Raw genomic sequence first — 20448 nt, 5'->3', positions numbered from 1 at the left:
GCCGCCGCGCCCGAGCCGCCGGCGATGATCACCTAGGAGGCTGGCGCGGTCAGGCGCGAGCGGCGGAGGAGCCGGGCGCGGCGACACGCGGCCATGGAGCGGGATCTGGCGGCGGCGGCGGCCCAGGAGCCCGGGTCCCCGGGTCGTCGCCGTCGGCGGCGGCGGCATGGGGACGGCAGGACGCGCGTGGTGCGCTCTAACCTGCTGCCGCCCCCGGGCGTCGAGGACCCCGCGGCGGGCGCCACCAAGGGTGCGCGGCGGCGGCGGCGCGGGGGCACCCAGCACCTGGCAGACAACCGGCTCAAGACCACCAAGTACACTTTACTGTCCTTCCTGCCCAAGAACCTGTTCGAGCAGTTCCACCGCCTGGCAAATGTGTACTTCGTCTTCATAGCGCTGCTCAACTTCGTGCCGGCGGTGAATGCCTTCCAGCCCGGCCTGGCGCTGGCTCCCGTGCTCTTCATCCTGGCTGTCACGGCCTTCAAGGACCTGTGGGAGGACTACAGCCGCCACCGCTCGGACCACGAGATCAACCACCTGGGCTGCCTTGTCTACAGCCGGTGAGTTGGGCGCTCGGAGCAGTGGAGCGCGGGGTCAGTTCAGGGCCACGGCTCTCCGATAACTTGGTGTTGGGCTCTGTGTGAATGGCACCGGGCGGGGTGTGCCCAGAGAGCCGCTCGAGTGGGGGCGAAGGGTCCGACTTCCATTGCTCCTGGGAGCGCGGGGGGGGGGGGGTACCCTGTCCCTGATTGCTTGGCACTGAGATGCCATGTCCGAACCAGAATGATCCCAGGGCTGGAATCCAGCGGCCGCTGGGCGTCCTCATCCCCACCGCTCCCGCCTTTTAAGTAAAAAGGAGGGAAATCCATCCCCCGTCCCCCCCCCGCCCCCCCCGCCGTGCTCTGGTTTGAAGTCCTAGCCCCAGTCTTCCATGAGGCTCTCTAGGATAGGTTGTTTAACAAGTTTAGCAACCAACACAGGTACCTAAAGCTCAGGCTTAGGTAACAGCTCTTCTTGGAACAACAGTGAAACTGCCACCAAGTTTTGGTGTGACCAGCACAGACATATTAAAAAAGCAGAGGTAATAATAGCAGCTGCCATCCATTGATGTGAGGTGTGAGCAGGCCACCCACTGAGCACCATTCCATAGTTGACTGTTTATTGTTAATTTTCTAAAAATTAGCCCGTTTCTAAACGTAAAGACTGAGGCTTTGAGGGGTTTTCCAGCCCTGCCCATGGTTGGTATTAGGGAATGTCGTTCCATTGGGCTTTTTCTCACTCCCTGCACCTTCCCAGAGTTTTGGACCCTCAGGCTCGGAGTGACTGGTGTCTTTTCTCCCTTTAGACTATCCATCCCCAAAGAGCCACTCCAGATCCATCTTGGAGCTGTGCCCAGTAGCTGAGCCCACCTCAACAATCCAACCCCTCAGGAAGGCAGATGGTCTGGACTTCTCTCCAAAGCTCATCCCATCTTTCCCTCCTCTTCACTTTGCTTGAGTCCTGGTGTAGGGGGCTGATGTGGGCCGCTGAGTTAAGGACATTACTCTTGTCTGGCTTCTGTCATATGTGAGGGGCTTCTAGGAAATACCTTGTGCTCTCAGTGGCAGATTGTTCCCCTAAAAGATGGGAGTCATGGTTATTCCTACTTTTTAGGATAACTTAGATGCAGAGTTGTATTTCTGACCCTCCCAGCAACATTGGTTGTGCTTCATACTTATTTTACAAATGAGTAAACTGAGGTTCAGAGAAGTTAAGTAACTTGCCCAAGGCCACACAGCTGCTATGTAATGAAGTGGTACTAGAATTTAACCCAGGTCTTATCAGTTTTACAGCTTTTCCAACATTGGTGGTGCTTGTGCTTCTTAAATTTATATAAAAATTACTTGAGGAGTTTGTTAAAAATTACAGCTCTCAGGCTCCCATCGCCAGTGTTTCTGACCAAACTCATCTGGGATTGGACCCAGGAATCTGAGTGTTTAATTAGCACAGAAGTGATGCTTATTTAATGATGTCTCATACTTTGAGTAATGCTCTCTTGTTCTCAGGGGGCACCCACTGCCCAGTAGGCAAGCATGATGTGGATAGGGCTGTGGGATTTCCTGGCTCTTGTTCACAAGAAGCCTGAGAGTAAGAAGGGAGGGGGCATCTATTACACAGACATCCTGTGTCCCTAGTGTGAGGATTCTGGGAGCTGTACATCTGTCTTCTGCAAGACAGAACTCTGGTGGGACTGTCGCAGGTTTGAGTCTTCACACACACCACTTCCTGTTATTAGTGAGCCAGTAGCTCCGGTAGCCTCCTTTTCAGAAATACTTAGGCCTCAGGAAATATAGTATATTTTCAGTTGACAGAGTGTTTTTAATCCATTAAGTCATTTGACCCTTAAAACCACCATCACCCCAAATGTGCAGATGAGAAAATAGAGTGGGACCCAAACGCAGTTCTCTCTACTTGACTTCAAAAGGTTTCATAGGATTCTGAAACCTTCATCTTCCCCTTGGACCACACCTGTCCATGTTCTCCTCACCTTCTACCCTGACCAGACTGGGATTCTTAAATAATCAGTACAGCCCTCAGGGGCAGGTCCTCAGAGATAATGGTGCTTTCAGGAGAAGTTGCTAAATGTCTCCCAGCTCCCACGTTGAATTTCTTGAATGCTTTCCTGGGCAGAGAAGGGGCCCTCTCCTTAGGAAGGTCCCATGTGCAAGAGGGGTGGTAGCTGTTTGTGGAGACGAAGACTATCTGGAGGACAGTCATCCTTGTTCAGAAGCCAAACTCTTCCAGGCCTAGAAAGTCTGTGATTGGTGTTTTTAGGACTGAGCTGTGAGTAATGTGGATTTCTGAGCCCTCCCCTGTCCTCTGAGAATGGTGACTTGTGCACCCATTGCATTCCAGGCTGTGTGTAGCTGCCTTGAAAGTTCTGTGCTTTGACTCAAACCAGTGCCCTGAGTTGCTCCTCACCATGTCATGCCCTAGCCACACCCTGGGATAGAAAAGGAGGAGGCTGGGTCTCGCCCGGAGCTTACTGTGGGGACTGATTGCACTATGCAGGACGTGTCCATGGGCTGGGGCCAGGACAAGGCTCCTAGCCTAGCATTGCAGGATGCAGGTGAGGAGAGGCCTCCCAGAGGAGGGCATGAGTGAGGACCAGGGAGGATGTGGCCAGACAAGGGGCGGGAAGGGCAGATGCCACAGTTGAGAGAACACAGGATGGTGGTGGTGGTGGTGGGGCACGTGACAGGGTCAGGGCAGCCTAAGACTGCAGCCAGGCCATAATTTTTTTTGCGGGGAGTTGGGGGTAAGGTGCATTCTTGAAGCCCAGGATCTCAGGTGCCTGGCATTGGGACCAGCCAGAGTGGCCCAGAAGATGACTTATTTTATGTCAGGCCAAAGTTTGTTCCGTGCCTTTGGTTACTAGAGAGACAATGGGAAGCACAGTTGTGAGCAGTCAAGGTCTGTTCTGTGCTGCATCATTTCTCTGGTTGATGTGCAGAGGGGTGTTTAGTCAAAGCATGTGTAAATGCAGAGCATGAGCAAAGTTTAGTTGGGGAAGCCTTATCTGCTGACACCGTCTCTGGATAGTGGCTTCTTTTGGACATGTCTGTGTTATGACTGTAGCCTGCAGTGTGTCAGTTATTTATGTGGTGTTTCTCTCAGTAACATGGTCCTAGGGTTCCTTCTTTATGAGAATCCCCATCAGACTTGTGAGAAATGCAACTTCCCCAGCCCCCACCCCATGCTTTCTAGCCTGTGGAGGTGGGAAAGCTGGTGTCTTCATCAAAGCTTTGTTAACACACAGAAGTTTGAGAAGCAGTCCTTTGCTTCCATGTCCTGAGCCCATTGTATCCTCTCATGGATTTCATACTGTGGTATTTAGAAAAATTCTCCTGAGCCATGCTCAGTGGGATGGAGAGCTAGAGAGGTGGGTGATCTTGGGGGTCGGGTCCTATCAGTGACCTCCCAGCTGGTAGAAATGGTCAGTTTGAGCATCACGCATTTGTGGTCTAGTGGGTTGGGGAGGGTGTAGAAAGGTCTTCTTGGTCATACAGACCATTTTGGTGCTGGCTGCGGCTGGCCAGAGGGTCCACAGGTGGAAAGAAAGGGGGCTTACTGAGCAGCCATCTGGGACAAGGCTGGTGTCACCAGAGGCCTGGGCTGAGAGGGGAACAAATGGTTGAAGGGTGCAAGATTGGCAGGGCTGAAGGAGGAGAGGACATGGGAACACAGAATCAGCCTGGAGAGTGGTGATGGGGGCAGGAAAGCAGAGAATAGTTGTCTGAGAAGGACATTGATAAGGAAGTTGAAGAAGCAACATTCCGGGAAGGGAATATTGCCCAGGAGAGCCAAAGGGAAGAAGCAGGGACCATGCATGTAAGAAAGCACTCTCATCCTTGTCTTCACTTTTAAGGGAAGTGGGTAATACTTCATTAAACAAGAAAACCTGCTCCCTGCTCCCAGAAACAGAGCAGGTCTCCTAAGGGGTACAACTTGAGGTGGGGGTGCTGCATAAGCCCCCTGCCTCACCTGCACTCTGTTTCCTAAGTTGTCAAGTGGGCTGTTGAACCCAGGTCTGTATTACCCTTCTGGCTCCCTTGTCCTGTGACCCTTTGCTCCATACTCTGCCTGAGTCATTGTATAATGTTTCCCCCCCTTTTGCCTCCATTCCCTTTGTAATGACTTAAATATAGTCTTTTTAAAAAATTTTTTTAATTTACTTTTTTAAATTTACATACAAATTAGTTAGCATATAGTGCAACAATGATTTCAGGAGTAGATTCCTTAATGCCACTTACCCATTTAGCCCATCCCCCCTCCGACAACCCCTCTAGTAACCCTCTGTTTGTTCTCCATATTTAAGAGTCTCTTATGTTTTGTCCCCCTCTCTGTTTTTATATTGTTTTGCTTCCCTTCCATCATGTTCATCTGTTCTGGGTCTTACAGTCCTCATATGCGTGAAGTCATATGATATTTGTCTTTCTCTGACTAATTTCACTTAGCATAATACCCTCCAGTTCCATCCATGTAGTTGCAAATGGCAAGATTTTATTCTTTTAATTGCCGAGTAATACTGCATTCATCCATCGATGGCATTCATCCATCGGTGGACATTCTTCTTTATCCATTTATCCATCGATGGACATTTGGGCTCTTTCCATACTTTGACTATTGTTGATAGTGCAGCTATAAACATTGGGGTGCATGTGCCCCTTCGAAACAGCATACTTGTACCCCTTGGATAAATACCTAGTAGTGTAATTGCTGAGTTGTAGGTTAGTTTTGTTTTTAATTTTTTGAGGAACCTTCATACTGTTTTCCAGAGTGGCTGCATGAGCTTGCATTCCCACCAGCAATGCAAAAGAGATCCTCTTTCTCCCCATCCTTGCCAACATCTGTTGTTGCCTGAGTTGTTAATGTTAGCCATTCTGACAGGTGTAAGGTGGTATCTCATTGTGGTTTTGATTTGTATTTCCCTGGATGATGAGTGATGTGGAGCATTGTTTCATGTATCAGTTGGCCATCGGCATATCTTCTTTGGAGAAGTGTCTATTCATGTCTTTTGCCCATTTCTTCACTGGATTATTTGTTTTTTGGGTGTTGAGTTTGGTAAGTCCTTTATAGATTTTGGATACTAACCCTTTATCCGATATGTCATTTGCAAATATCTTCTCCCATTCCGTCGGTTGCCTTTTAGTTTTTCTGATTGTTTCCTTCACCGTACAGAAGCTTTTTATTTTGATGAGGTCCCAATAGTTCTTTTTTGCTTTTATGTCCCTTGCCTCTGGAGATGTGTTGAGTACGAAGTTGCTGTGGCCAAGATCAAAGAGGTTTTTGCCTTTCTCCTCAAGGATTTTAATGGCTTCCTGTCTTATATTTAGGTCTTTCACCATTTTGAGTTTATTTTTGTGTATGGTGTAACAAAGTGGTCCAGGTTCATTTTTCTGCATGTCGCTGTCCAGTTTTCCCAGCACCACTTGCTGAAGAGACTGTCTTTATTCCATTGGATATTCTTTCCTGCTTTGTCAAAGATTAGTTGGCCATACGTTTGTGGGTCCATTTCTGGGTTCTCTATTCTGTTCCATTGATCTGAGTGTCTGTTCTTGTGCCAGTACCATACTGTCTTGATGATTACAGCTTTGTAGTATAGCTTGAAGGCCAGGATTTTGATGCCTCCTGCTTTGGTTTTCTTTTTCAAGATTGCTTTGGCTATTCAGGGTCTTTTCTGGTTCTATACAAATTTTAGGATTTTTTTGTTCTAGCTTTGTGAAGAATGCTGGTGTTATTTTGATAGGGATTGCATTGAATGTGTAGATTGCTTTGGGTGGTATCTACATTTTAACAATATTTGTTCTTCCTATCCAGGAGCATGGAATATTTTTCCAATTTTTTGTGTCTTCTTCAATTTCTTTCATAAGCTTTCTATAGTTTTCAGTGTATGGGTTTTTCACCTCTTTGGTTAGATTTATTCCTAGGTATTTTATGGTTTTTGGTGCAATTGTAAATGGGATCGATTCCTTGATTTCTCTTTCTGTTGCTTCATTGTTGATGTATAGGAATACAGCCGATATCTGTGCATTGCTTTTATATCCTGCAACTTTGCTGAATTCATGACTCAGTCCTAGCAGCTTTTTGGTGGAATTTTTTGGGTTTTCTGTATAGAGTATCATATCATCTGTGAAGAGTGAAAGTCTTAGCAGAGGCTAAGACTTCCAATACTATGTTGAAAAACAGTGGTGAGAGTGGACATCCCTGTCTTGTTCCTGACCTTAGGGGGAAAGTTCTCAGTTTTTCCCCATTGAGGATGGTACTAGCGTTGGGTCTTTCTTATATGGCTTTTATGATCTTGAGGTATGATCCTTCTATCGCTACTTTTTTGAGGGTTTTTATCAAGAAAGGATGCTGTATTTTGTCAAATGCTTTCTCTGAATCTATTGAGAGGATCACATGGTTCTTGTCCTTTCTTTTATTGATGTGATGAATCATGTTGTTTTGTGGATATTGAACCAGCCCTGCGTCACAGGTATAAACCTACTTGGTCATGGTGAATGATTTTTTTACTGTATTGTTGGATTCAGTTGGCTAATATCTTGTTGAAGATTTTTGCATCCATGTTCATCAGGGAAATTGGTCTATGCTTCTCCTTTTTAGTGGAGTGCCTGTCTGGTTTGGGAATCAGGGTAATATTGGCTTCATAGAAAGAGTTTGGAAGTTTGTCTTCCATTTCTATTTTTTGGAACAGCTTCAAGAGAATAAGTGTTAACTCTTCCTTAAATGTTTTGGTATAATTACCCTGGAAAGTCATCTGGCCCTGGACTCTTGTTTTTTGGGAGAGTTTTGGTTACTAATTCGATTTCCTTACTGGTTATGGGTCTGTTCAAGTTTTCTATTTCTTCTGTTTCAGTTTTAGTAGTATATATGTTTCTAGGAATTTGTCCATTTCTTGCAGATTGTCCATTTTATTGGCATATAATTGCTTATAATATTCTCATATTATTGTTTTTATTTCTGCTATGTTGGTTGTGATCTCTTTCATTTTGATTTTATTTATTTGGGCCTTTCCTTTTTCTTTTTGATCAAACTGGCTAGTGGTTTATCAATTTTGTTAATTCTTTCAAAGAACCAGCTTATGGTTTCATTGATCTGTTTTGTGTTTTTGGTTTCAATAGCATTAATTTCTGCTCTAATCTTTATTATTTCCTGTCTTCTGCTGGTTTGGGGTTTTATATGCTGTTCTTTTTCCAGCTCTTCAAGGCATAAGGTTAGGTTGTGTACTGAGGTCTTTCTTCCTTCTTTAGGAAAGTCTGGATTGGTATGTACTTTCTTCTTATGACTGCCTTTGCTGCGTCCCAGAGGTTTTGGGTTGTGGTGTTACCATTTTCATTAGCTTCCATATACTTTTTCCTCTTTAACTTCTTGATTAGCCCATTCATTCTTTAGTAGGATGTTCTTTAGTCTCCAAGTGTTTGTTACCTTTCCAAATTTTTTCTTGTGGTTGATTTCGAGTTTCATAGTGTTGTGGTCTGAAAATATGCATGGTATGATCTTGATCTTTTTGTACTTGCTGAGGCCTGATTTGTGTCCCATTATGTGGTCTATTCTGGAGAACGTTCCATGTGCTCTGGAGAAGAATGTATATTCTTAATATATCTGTTAAGTCCATCTGGTCCAGTGTGTCATTCAAAGCCATTGTTTCCTTGTTGATTTTTTTCATTAGATGATCTGTCCATTGCTGTGAGTGGGGCATTGAAGTCTCATACTACAATGGTATTACTATCAATGTGTTTCTTTATGTTTGTGATTTATTGATTTATATATTTGGGTGCTCTCACATTTGGCGCATAAATGTTTACAATTGTTAGGTCATCTTGGTGGATAGACCCCTTGATTATGATATAATGCCCTTCTGCATCTCTTGATATAGTCTTTATTTTAAAGTCTAGATTGTCTGATATAAGTATGGCTACTCTGGTTTTCTTTTGTTGACCATTAGCATGATAGATGGTTCTCCATCCCCTTAGTTTTAATCTGAAGATGTCTTTAGGTCAAAGTGGGTCTCTTGTAAACAGCGTATAGATGAATCTTGTTTTCTTATTCATTCTGTTACCCTATGTCTTTTGATTGGAGCATTTAGTCCTTTGACGTTTAGAGTGAGTACTGAAAGATATGAATTTATTGCCATTATGTTGCTTGTAGAGTTGGAGTTTCTGGTGGTGTTCTCTGGTCCTTTCTAGTCTTTGTTGCTTTTGGTCTTCATTTGTCTTTTTTTTTTTTTTTCATCTTTTCTCCCCTCAGAGAGGCCCCCTTAAAATTTCTTGCAAGGCTGGTTTAGTGGTCACAAACTTTTTTGATTTTTGTTTGTCTGAGAAACTTTTTATCTCTCCTTCTATTTTGAATGACAGCCTTGCTGGATAAAGAATTCTTGGCTGCATATTTTTCTGATTCAGCACATTGAATACATCCTGCCACACTCCTGCCACACTTCTTCGTGGCCTGCCAAGTTTCTGTGGATAGGTCTACTGCAAAACTGATCTGTCTTCCCTTGTAGGTTAAGGACTTTTTTTTTCCCTTGCTGAGTTCATGATTTTCTCCTTGCCTGAGTATTTTGTGATTTTGACTATGATATGCCTTGTTGATAGTTGTTTTTTGTTGAATCTAACAGGAGTTGTCTGTGCTTACTGGATTTTGATGTCTGTGTCTTTCCCCAGGTTAGGAAAGTTTTCTGCTATGATTTGCTCACGTAACCCTTCTACCCCTATTTCTCTCTCTTCGTCTTCTGGGACTCCTATGATTCTGATGTTGTTCCTTTATGATGAGTCACTGATTTCTCTTATTCTTAAATCATGCTCTTTTGCCTTAATCTCCCACTTTTTTTTTTCTGCTTCATTATTCTCCATAAATTTGCCCTCTATATTGCTGATTCTGTGTTCTGCCTCATCCATCCTTGCCGCCGCGGCATCCATTCAAGATTGCAGCTCAGTGGTAACATTATTTATTTCATCCTGACCAACTTTTACTTCTTTTTTCTCTGTGCAAAGGGATTTTAATCTGTTTTCAACTCCAGCTAGTATTCTTATTATCATGATTCTAAATTCTGGTTCAGACATCTTGCTTGTACCTGTGTTAGTTAAGTCTCTGGCTGTCGTTTCTTTCTCCTCTTTCTTTCGGGGTGAATTCCTTCATTTCATCATTTTGAAGGGAGAAAAAGAATTAATGAGGTTAAAAAAATTAAAATTAAAAAAATTTAAAATTAAAAAATTAAAAACAAACACACAAAAAGAAATTGAATAAATGATGCTCGATCCTAGGTGTGTTTTGGTCTGGCTGTTGAAAGGGGCTTGATAGATTAGAGAAAAAAGGGGAAAGAAAAAAAAAGGAAATTGTTTGAAACTTTGAATAAATGAATACAGTGAAGTAGAGTAAAATGAAATGATGGAGGTAAAATAGAATTTGAAAAAAATTTACACAAAAGTAAAAAATATAGTAGAAAAAATTAAAGAAAAATATTTTTAATAAAAATAGAAAATAAAAATAAGTTTCTTCTCTTTCTGTATTTAAGAAATGAAAAGAAACAAGAGAAAAAAAACGAAAGAAAATTGAATAGATCGACCTGCAAACAGACTGAAATATGACTGAAATTACTTTGTTTTCCCCTAGAAGTCAAACTATGAAGTGCTTTATAGTCCATAAACTAAGCAGGTGGAGAGACTTCTGTTCGTGAAGAGTGAGGTTGGCCCAGTTGGGCGGGGCTTAGTGTAATGGCTCCATTTTCCACTAGATGGCGCTGCTTAGCTTTCTGGGGTGGATTGTTGTGGCAATTGTAGGTGCGTGTGCGTGGGAGCAGTGAAAATAGCATCACCCAGCTACCCAGTTTCTAGTGTGGGAACTCTGTTCTCTCAGCAGGCGCACACCTGTCCTTTGTCCTCGGCTTCCTTCCACTCCCCACTTTTACACAGTCTGTGACCAAGCCCCAGGCAGACCCTCCCTCCTGAGTTTTGTCTCAGATGCAGCTGTTTTTCCCGACCCCTTACTTCTAAGGGACTGTGTCTTTGACCCATTCTGCCCCTCTGCAGGAGGGTCTCACCAAGCAATGGCTGGGTGCGGGCTGCATCCAGGAATGTTTGCAGGACCGTGCTGCTACTGATGTCCAGAGACGGGCTGGCACCCAACGCAGAAAAAGTCCATGAGATAGTGTAGCAGCAGCGTCTTAGGGATTATGGAAAATCACAATATGCATCTGGTACCAGGCTTCACCCTGAACCACGTTCCAGCACCAGTGGATGTGGTTGTTCTCCCCGGTCCACTGGGGCCTTGCCTTTGGGGTACCCACACAGCCTCTACCAGGTATTCTCCCATCAGGGGAACTGCCTCTCCCCATGTGGCCAGAAGACACCTGGACTCAACTCTCTTCCTGGGGATTCACTCTTCCCACCAGAGCACTGCCAGGTATTGAGCTGAGGAGTTTCAGACTCTGTGCTCCCCCTGTTTATAGTATTAATGGAATTTAAACCCTCTCCTTTCTCCCTTTTTAGTTCAGGCCCTATGGCTGTTTCTACTTTTCCACTTTCTCTCCAGCTGCTTTGCGGGGGGTGGGGGGTGCTTTTTTCCCGAGTTCCCCCCCCCCCCATCGTCTCTTTGCATGCAAAAGCAGCTCCCTGCCCTTTGCGGCTTCTCTCCCCCAGTTCACCTCTACCTGCTGTGTACCTGCTGAGTTCTGTGGTTCATGTTGTGCAGATCGTTGTATTAATCCTCAGATCAGTTTTCTAGGTGTGTAGGATGGTTCAGTGTTGGTCTAGGTGTATTTCATGGATGCAAGACACAGAAAAAAACTTCCATGCTGTTCTGCCATCTTGTCTCCTCCCCCCTGTAATGACTTCAATGACTTAGTCTTAATGACACCTTCCAATGTCTGTCTCCAGAATGGTGGAAACAGAGTTTCTGCATGAAATAATCTGAGATGACTTTTTCCAGAATCATTTGGGCTCTGTACTTGTATTTGAGTATGGTGCCTTGGTGTCTTTCCATTATCTTGTGGGAAAACAGGTAATCAAGGGGTACTCTAATGCTTATCTTGGAATTGCTCTAATTTTGTCTGTTCCCTTTCCTTTGATTCTCACTTCATTTCCCCTGCTCACTGGGTTTATCTGTCCCAACCTGCTTACCCTGGTCTTCATGATTTGTTTTTTCAGGAGAGCCTGAAATGAGACCCAGCAAAGTTTTCCTTTTGTTTTCTGTTCATTTATCTTGTCTTCCTTCTCCTTCTTTCCCTTTCCTGGGCAGGAAACATCTTGCCTTCATGTCAGCAGCAGAAACATCTTTTCCCTGGAAGCATAGCAACTTTATCTTATTTGGAGTAAAAGATTCACAAAAGCAGACACCAGGATAAGATCCAGGAGACAGGAACATGCTCAGATAATGAATGTCCTCTTTAAGGCCCCTCACACATGCCAGGCTGGGGGACACTTGGATAATATTTGGACATTGCCATTCACCTGGTTTTTAGAAGTCGTTTTTCTTTTGACACCTGCCATGTGTCATTTGTGACTGCACTCATGGTTGTCAAGTTTTAGAAAAAGACCCTTTCTTTCCCTACAATCTTGGTTGCCTTCAGAAGGCAGTCTTGTTCATGGGGCAGTTCTTTTTTACTTGTTGATAGGAGACAAGTGTTTTGTACGTGTAATTCCATCTTAACCTAACAACAGCCATATTTTCACATCCCCACTTTTCACATATGAGAACACTGAGGCCATAACTTCATCTTGTCTTACCAATAGCCCCTTTACTTTTTACATCCCCTTTACTTTTTACACCTCCATTTCACAGATGGGGAAACTGAGGCTTTAAGAAATAGATAGCTTGCCTAAGTTCTCCCTCTTAGACAGCAGCACCACGGCTTAAGTCCACAGTTCTGCTCTGGCTGCACTTTTATTGTTATTTTTGTACTTGCAACCCCTACCTGTAGGAGAAGTAAGCCTCATTTTTTAAAAAATAGTTGAAAATGTTATTCACTTCAAAGTACATTCTAATTTTCCTTATGATTTCTCCATTGACCCATTAGATATTTAGGAATGTCTTAATTTCTGAATATTTGTGCATTTTCCAAATTTCTTTCTGTTATAGATTTCTAATTTCATTCTATTTGCACATATAGAGAATTGCACTTGTAATGAACCATCCTTCAGTTTCAACAGTTAGCAGCTCATGGCCAACATTGGTTTGTCCTACCCACTCCCTCTTTCCCTTTTATTTTGAAGCACATCCCAGATAGTTTTTTCTGTAAATGCTTCATTATTTATCTTTAGAAAAGCAGTGACTCATTTCATTTCATTTTTAAATGTTTATTTAAAACAGAGAGAGCAAGTGAGAGAGAGCAGGGGAGGGTCAGAGAGAGGGAGAGAGAGAATCCCAAACAGGCTCTGCACTGTCAGCACAGAGCCCAATGTGGGGCTTGATCCCAAATCAAGAGTCGGAGGCTTAACCGACTGAGCCATCCAGGTGCCCCTAATTTTTATTATTTTTAAAGATCTTATTTTTAAGTGATCTCTACACCCAACGTGGGGCTTAAACTCAACAACCCTGAGATGAAGAGTTGTATGCTCTACTGACTGAGCCAGCCAGGTACCCTGCAATGTTTTTAAAACTAAACTGCAGTATAATTATTATACCTAAATTTATATTCTTTAATACTATTAAGCCTCTAATCTGTGTTCAGATTTTCACTTGTCTCATAAATACCATATATTTTTTTTTCTATCTGTATGTTTGAATGAGATCCAAATAAGGTCTCACTGTGATTGGCTGATAGATCTTTTAGGTCTCCTTTAATCTGTTGACATCCCCCTTTTAAACCATTTCTTTCTCATTTTCCTCCTTGCAATTTATTTTGAAGAAATTGAGTTATTTATACTGTAGGTTTTCCCTTGGCCTGAATATTGCCTCTTACTTTCCTGCGATATCACGTGACATGTTCTTTGGGCAGTAATTCCTGTTTAGTGTAGATTGGTCTGGATGCTTTGTCAGAACTTCCTCAGGTACAGATTTGGTTTTCTTTTCTTTTTTTGGTCAAAACCACATTCATAGATGGTGTTGTGCACTTCTATCAAGAGGAACATAATATTCCTCTGTCCCTTTTTTTCTGGTGTTAGCAGCCATTGATGACCATTGCCTACATCCATTAATTTGTTACTGGATGCCAAATGTTGATGATCTAATTCTTTCATTTATTATTGGGAATACTTTTATCAAAAGACCCTTTGCCTCATCAACTACCTGGTTTCCTAGTGGTACAGATCATAGGAAAAGAGAGATAAGTGCTCAGTTTGGATCCCCAGGATCTTCTGATGGGAACCAATTGGCTTTCTAAAATTTTTAACCTTATTTTGATATAATTTGTAGGAAAGTTGCAAAAATAGTGCAGAATTCCTGTATATGCCTTATCTACCTTCTTCTAACTATAACATTTTACTTAACTGTACTACAGTGGTAAAAACTAAGAAATTAACATTAGCAGAAGGCTATTAAGTTTTTTAAAAATTCAGATTTGAACAGTTTTTCCTTTAATGCTTTATGGAGTGGGTCAGTTCTTTTGCATATTGATCCTGTATCCTGCCACCTTGCTAATTCATTTGTCAGTGCTAGTACTTGCTTTGTGGATTCCTTAGGATTTTCTCTAAACAATCATGTCTTGTTCCTGATATGAGAGAGAAACATTCAGTCTTTTCCCATGAAATATGGTGCTAGCTTTGGCTTTTATATAAATGCCTTTATCAGGTTGAGGAAGTTCCCTTCTATTCCTACCTTGCTGAACTTTTTTTTTTTCTTTTAAATAGAGTGTTAGATTTTGTTAAATGCTGTTTTTCATCTAGTGGCATGATCATGTGGCTTTTGTCCTTTATTAAATTAATACAGTGTATCACACTGATTGATTTTCATATGTTAAAACTGTTTTGCTTTTGGGGCGCCTGGGTGGTTCAGTCGGTTAAGCGGCCGGCTTCGGCTCAGGTCATGATCTCGTGGTCCGTGAGTTTGAGCCCCACGTTGGGCTCTGTGCTGACAGCTCAGAGCCCGGACCCTGTTTCAGATTCTGTGTCTCCCTCTCACTGACCCTCCCCCGTTCATGCTCTGTCTCTCTCTGTCTCAAAAATAAATAAATGTTAAAAAAAATTAAAAAAAAAAACTGTTTTGCTTCTTGGGATCAGTCCTACATGGTGATGGAGAATATTCCTTTATAATTTGTTGGATTCAGTTTAACAGTATTTGCTGAACCTTTTTGCATCTCTATATTATAGGGGATATTGGAGTGTGTGGGTATCTTTGGTTTTGCTCTAAAGAAAACACTATATTGGCTTCATTGCTACTATTCTCATTTTTGGAAGAGTTTGTGAAGAGTTGGTATTAATTTTTCACTAAATGTTTGGAAGAATTCAACATTGAAGAGTACTTTAAGCTTTCCTTTGTGGAGAGTTTGAAAATCACTAGTTCAATCTCAATACTTGTTAGAGGTACATTCAGATGTTCTGTTTCTTAAGTCAGTTGTGGTACTTTTTTATGTTCCTCGGACATCCATTTCATCTAAATTTATCTTATTTGTTGGCATACAACTGTTCATAATCATCCCTTATAATTCTTTTTATATCTGTAAGATTGGTAGTGATGTATCATCTTTTATTACTAATTTTAACAATGTGAGCTTTCTTAATTTTGCTTGGTTATTCTAGCTAAAGATTTTATGATTCTTTTGATCTTGTCAAAGAACCAACTTTTTTGTATTGTTGATTTTTCTCTATTTTTCTATTCTCTATTTATTTCTACTCTAATATTTATTATTTCCTTCCTTCTGTTTGCCTTAGGTTTAGTTTGATCTTTTTATAGGTACTCAAGGTAGGAGGTTAGGCTATTTTTTTGAGACATTTTTTCTTTGTTAATGTAGGTATTGACAGCAATAATTTCCCTGTGGGAACTACTTTAATTGCATTCTGTAACACTGGATGTATCATATTTTCATTTTTCTTTGTCTAAATATTTTCCAGTTTCCCTGGTGATTTTTTTCCTTGACCAATTGGTTATTTAGTAATGTCTTGTTAATTTTCACATTTGTGAAGTTTTCAAATTTCTTTCTGTTACTCATTTCTAATTTCATTCGATTGAAATACTTTGTGTGATATCAGTCCTTTAAATTTGTTGAGACTTGTTTCATGATCTAATCTCAGAAATGTTCCCTGTGTACTTGAGAAAAATGTATATTCTGTTGTATAGATATCTAGCTGATTTACTGTTCTGTCTAGCTGATTTACTTATTTTAAAACATATTTTTAGTGTTTATTTTTGAGAGAGAGAGAGTAAGCAGGGGTTGAGAGAAGAGGACAAAGGATCCAAAGCCGGCTTTGTGCTGACAGCCGAGTGCTGGATGCAGGGCTTGAACTCATGAACCATGAGATCATGATCTGAGCTGAAGTAGGAGGCTTAACCGACTGAGCCACCCAGGCTCCCTGGTCTAGTTGATTTAAAATGTTATTTACATTTTCTATTTCCTTGTTGATCTTCTGCCTACTGGTTTAGTCATCTTTGAAAGTAGTGTGTTTAAAGTTTCCCAACTCTTGTTGAATTGTTTTTCTCCTTCCACTTCTGTTAGCTTTTGCTTCGTGTGTTTTGGGGCTGTCAGATACATAGGTTTTTAAGATTTTTATGTGTTAATGATGGATTGATACTTTTATTATTATAAAATGCATTTCTTTGTCTATACCAATTCTTGTCTTAAAATTTATTTTATCTAAAATTAATATAGCTACTCCAGCTTTCTTGGTTACTGTTTCCATGGTATATCTTTTCTTATCCTTTTACTTTCAACCTATTTTTGTCTTTGAATCTAAAGTGTTTGTCTTGAAGTTGGCATATAATTGAGTTATGTATTTCAAAAATTTTATTCTTACAATTTTTGTTTTTTGATTGCCTTTTGATTAACATTTGATATAATTTCTGACAAGGTAGGATTTATGTTTGCCAATTTGCTATGTGATTTCTATACATGTGATTTCTTACATGTTTCTGTTCCATAGACTTCTGTTACTGCTTTCTTTAAGTAAATATATTTTTAGTGTACCATTTTAATTCCTTGTTGTTTCTTTTTTTTATATTTATGTGCTACAGGAATTATAAGTAGCATCTTAGTTTAAAATAATGTAGTTCACATTAATACTAACAGTTTCCTAGTGTTTAGAAAATTTGGTCAGTATAATTCTATTTTCTCCCCCTCCTTGGTGCTATTAGTATCCTATAAATTTACATCTTTATACATTATAAGTCTATCAACACAGATTTATAATTATTGGTCTATGGCATTGTCTTTTAAATCCACATAGGAGAAGAGACAATTATGAAAAAATACGTTTGTGTTTTTTGCCTCAACTGGTGTATCACCTTCAGGTAACTGCAATGTTGAACAGTTGCTGCTTATTATTTTCAATGGATGCCCTGGGTATAGGGCTTTTCCAATAGAGCGAGGTTCAAATCAGCTCCAGTTACGACACTGCTCTGGGGTTGGGACTTTTTGAGGAACTCTGAACTCCATGTACCTTTTCTGGTGGCATCAGGCCAGGTGATTTTCATAGGTACTATGGCGCTAGGGAGAGGGGGATGGGAATAAGTCAAGTTAAAATACCACAAATCCTAGTATGGTTATTGAGGTTCAACGGTTTTTCTTGAACAAACTCCGCTCAGCTTGTGGCTAGCCTTACTTGTTAAAATCCAGGTTTATGAAAAAGTTAGTTTGGAAATTTTGCCAGTGTTGCTCTTATGGAGGAGCAAATTTATATGGAGGTCCTCATTTGCCATTCTGGCATTCCCACCTACTGGTCAGTTATTTTATACAATTTCCCTTAACGTGGGTTGGTGTGTTTCTCATGATTAGATTGAGACTGGCTTTTTGGCAGGAATACTACTGAAGTGTTGCCTTCTCACTATATGATATCAGGGTGTATATGATGCCCATATATCTTTTATTGATGACACTAATTTTGATCTCTTAGTTAGGATGGTGTCTGCTGGGTTTCTCCATTGTAGATTTATTATTTTTTCCTGTTGTAAAAAATAAGTATCTTAGGGTAGATATTTTGAGACTATGTAGGTATCTTACTTCTCCTCAAAATTTTGCCCTCCAATTTTAGGACCCGGAGGTGGATCTTGCCTGCAGTAATAATTGTGGTGGTGTTCTAATGGTGACTTTCCCCCTACCTCTTTCCTTCTGTATTTATGAAGTAGAATTCTTGGAAGAGCCATTTTTTTCCTTCTTCATTGTTAATTTACTCATTTATTCATATAGGTGCAGACTAGCAGATGTTTATTCTGTAGGTTGTGATTGAATACTGTTGTAATTTTCGTTATTGCTCACTTTGTTCCAGCTTTGGTGATTGGGAGCTCTCTCAGTCTGGCTTTTCTGTTCCTTGACATGTCCCTAACCTTTCTTGAGCTCTTTCTTACTTTCTTACTCTATAAGATATTCCAGTTTTATCTTCTATTTTCTTTGCTCTGGTTCTAGGATTAACCACTTTTCCTAAGGGGCATTTAGCTTTTAAAAGTTTGTTATTTACTATGGATTTATTTACTATGGAATTCAGATTTATTTATTTATTTTTAGTATTTGTTTATTTCTGAAAGAGAGAGAGAGAGAGAGAGAGAGAGAGAGAATGTGCGCACAAGTAGAGGAGGGGCAAAGGGAGAGAGGCAGACACAGAATCCAAAGCAGACTCTGGGCTCTGAGCTGTTAACGCAGAGCCTGATGAGGGGCTCAAACTCATGGATTGTGAGATCATGATCTAAGCCCCAATGGGACACATAACGAACTGAGCCACCCAGGTGCTCCTGGAATTCATAGATTTAAGTACAATCTATTGGTTTTGGACTTATTGTGGTTATTATTGTAATTGATATTCCCTGGTCAATAGGAGCCAATCCAGTTGGCTCTTGAATGTTTTGACATAACCTGCATCCATTTCTTTTGGTCTGTATCCCTGGCTCATATTAAACATTTCCTAGCATACTTCTGGAACCCGAAGGGGCCTTCTTATTTTTTCCCCAGTTTTATTGAAATATAATTGATATATAGCACTGCATCAATTTAATAGCACAAGGACTTGACTTACATATATTGTGAAATGATTAATGCAATAAGTTTAGTTAACATCCATCATGTCATATAGATATAAAAGCAAAAAGAAAAAAAAGTTTTTTCTTTCTGATGAGAACTCTTAACAACTTTCAAATTTATACAACACAGTTTTTTTTCAGTTTTTTTTTTTTTTTTTTTTGAGAGTTTGTGGGAGAGTAGGGAAGGGGCAGAGAGAGAGAGGGGGAGAGAGCATCCCAAGCAGGCTCTGTACTGTCAGCTCAGAGCCTGATGTAGGGCCTGAACTCATGAACTCATGAGTTTTTGATTTTTGTTTCCCTAATGATTAGTGATGTTGTACACCTTTACGTGTACCTGTTGACCATTTGTATGTCTTCTTTCAAAAATGTGTGTTAAGATCCTTTGTTCATTTTTTTAATTGGATTGGAAGCCTTGTTGTTTTTTAATGCAATTCTTCTGTAGCTTTCAGTGGTTTCTGAAGCCCAGTGTCCTGGTTTTCCATGCTGTGGTGTAGCTGGATCCTCTTCTAATGGTTATTTATTACTGTGATCATGAACTCTGCAAGTTCCATCTTCCTGGAAGGGGTCAGGTATCTCCTGTCTGGGGGCAGCACTGCCTCCAGATGTGCTTGCAAATACTTAGCTATCACAATGACTGCTGGTCTTCCTGGTATTTGGTATTCATGGGCCAGGGTGCCGAATGGTATGTGATATACTTGCTTTGCTCTGGATAGTCCCACCCTGTACAGAATTGTCCTGCCACCAAGGCCAGTTTAGGCCCTGGTTGAAAACATTTTTGGGAGACTTTTAAAGTAAGTTCTTATCTGTGTTTCTGGATTACTTGGGAAGATTGAGTAGGGGCTATGTAACATTAGGATCCTGCCCTTCACAATGGATTGCTCCAGTTGCTTGTTGAATCCCTGAAACAGGGGAGCCCAATGTACTTACTTGTACAAGACTTACCTTGCTATATATATAGTGCATTGAAAAAACTAATAGGAAAAAATGGAAATGCTATGTTGATTTTGCTTTTTTAGAATACTCTTAGCTTGGCTTTCCTTGTTAGTTTGTTTTGCATTTTCCCGGAGTACAGTTTGTAGGCATTGCCTTGGATATACACTCTGTGGTTATTTTTTCCCTGGGAATACTGTATTTTGAAATACTTTGCCTACCAAACTATTTTCATTAGGTAACAACAAATTCTTCGGCCCATTTTACGCCAAAGAGGGATAATTAAAACCCCTTCAGTAAGGTTTGAACCCTTGCCAACAGTTAGATGTGACAATAGTTAGACGCTGGTCAGGCTGCATCTCTCTTCAGCTCAGTGTCCTCATTTAAATAGGAGGGAGATTAAGTGAGATGATGCACAAAAGGTTGGAGCAATGCCAGGCAGGCAGGCAGGTGTTGAAGAGGTTATCCATAACTCATTATTATGAGTTATTATTATGACTACTACTGTTATTTCTATTGTTATTCAGATTTTTTTGTAAAAATGTTTCCTAACATTGTTTGTTACACTGAAATTGATGTACTTCCAGCTCAAACAAGGAACTTTAAGTGTCATCTAGTCTGTGTGGTTTTATCATGGGTAAATGGGCAGTTTTTGGAAAGCATTTCGAAATATTGAAAGTACCTCATGGACTCCTGATAATCTAGGGATACCCTCGGTTGGCCCAAGTGTCTTCATAGAAATGCACTTCACTGGAAAAGCATTATAGAGAAATAGCAAAATTAAGGCATTATTTGCTTAGTAGAAAGCAGTGTGGTGTATTTTATGCATCTGATTGGATTTGGTAATAATCCAATTTTATTATTGGATTTATTATTATTATT

At 41.0% G+C, this 20448-nt stretch overlaps 1 protein-coding gene across 3 annotated transcripts in view; it reads left to right on the top strand.

Annotated features, from left to right (window-relative positions):
* The first annotated feature begins 6 nt into the window (after positions 1 to 6).
* Positions 7 to 20448, top strand: part of ATP10A (ATPase phospholipid transporting 10A (putative)) — a 192618-nt gene continuing 172176 nt past the window's right edge. For all 3 annotated transcript variants that reach the window (XM_040493882.1, XM_040493881.1, XM_040493880.1), the window contains exon 1: positions 7 to 560. In XM_040493882.1, coding sequence (XP_040349816.1) covers positions 94 to 560 — 467 coding nt within the window. In that variant the 5' untranslated portion in view covers positions 7 to 93. The remainder of the gene's footprint in view (positions 561 to 20448) is intronic.

This window comes from Herpailurus yagouaroundi, unplaced genomic scaffold (assembly GCF_014898765.1).
Source record: "Herpailurus yagouaroundi ecotype Mexico unplaced genomic scaffold, PumYag 185, whole genome shotgun sequence".
In the NCBI taxonomy this organism is placed as follows: Eukaryota; Metazoa; Chordata; class Mammalia; order Carnivora; family Felidae; genus Herpailurus; species Herpailurus yagouaroundi.
Note: the sequence above shows the minus strand (reverse complement) of the source record. Positions and strands in the feature narration are given on the sequence as shown.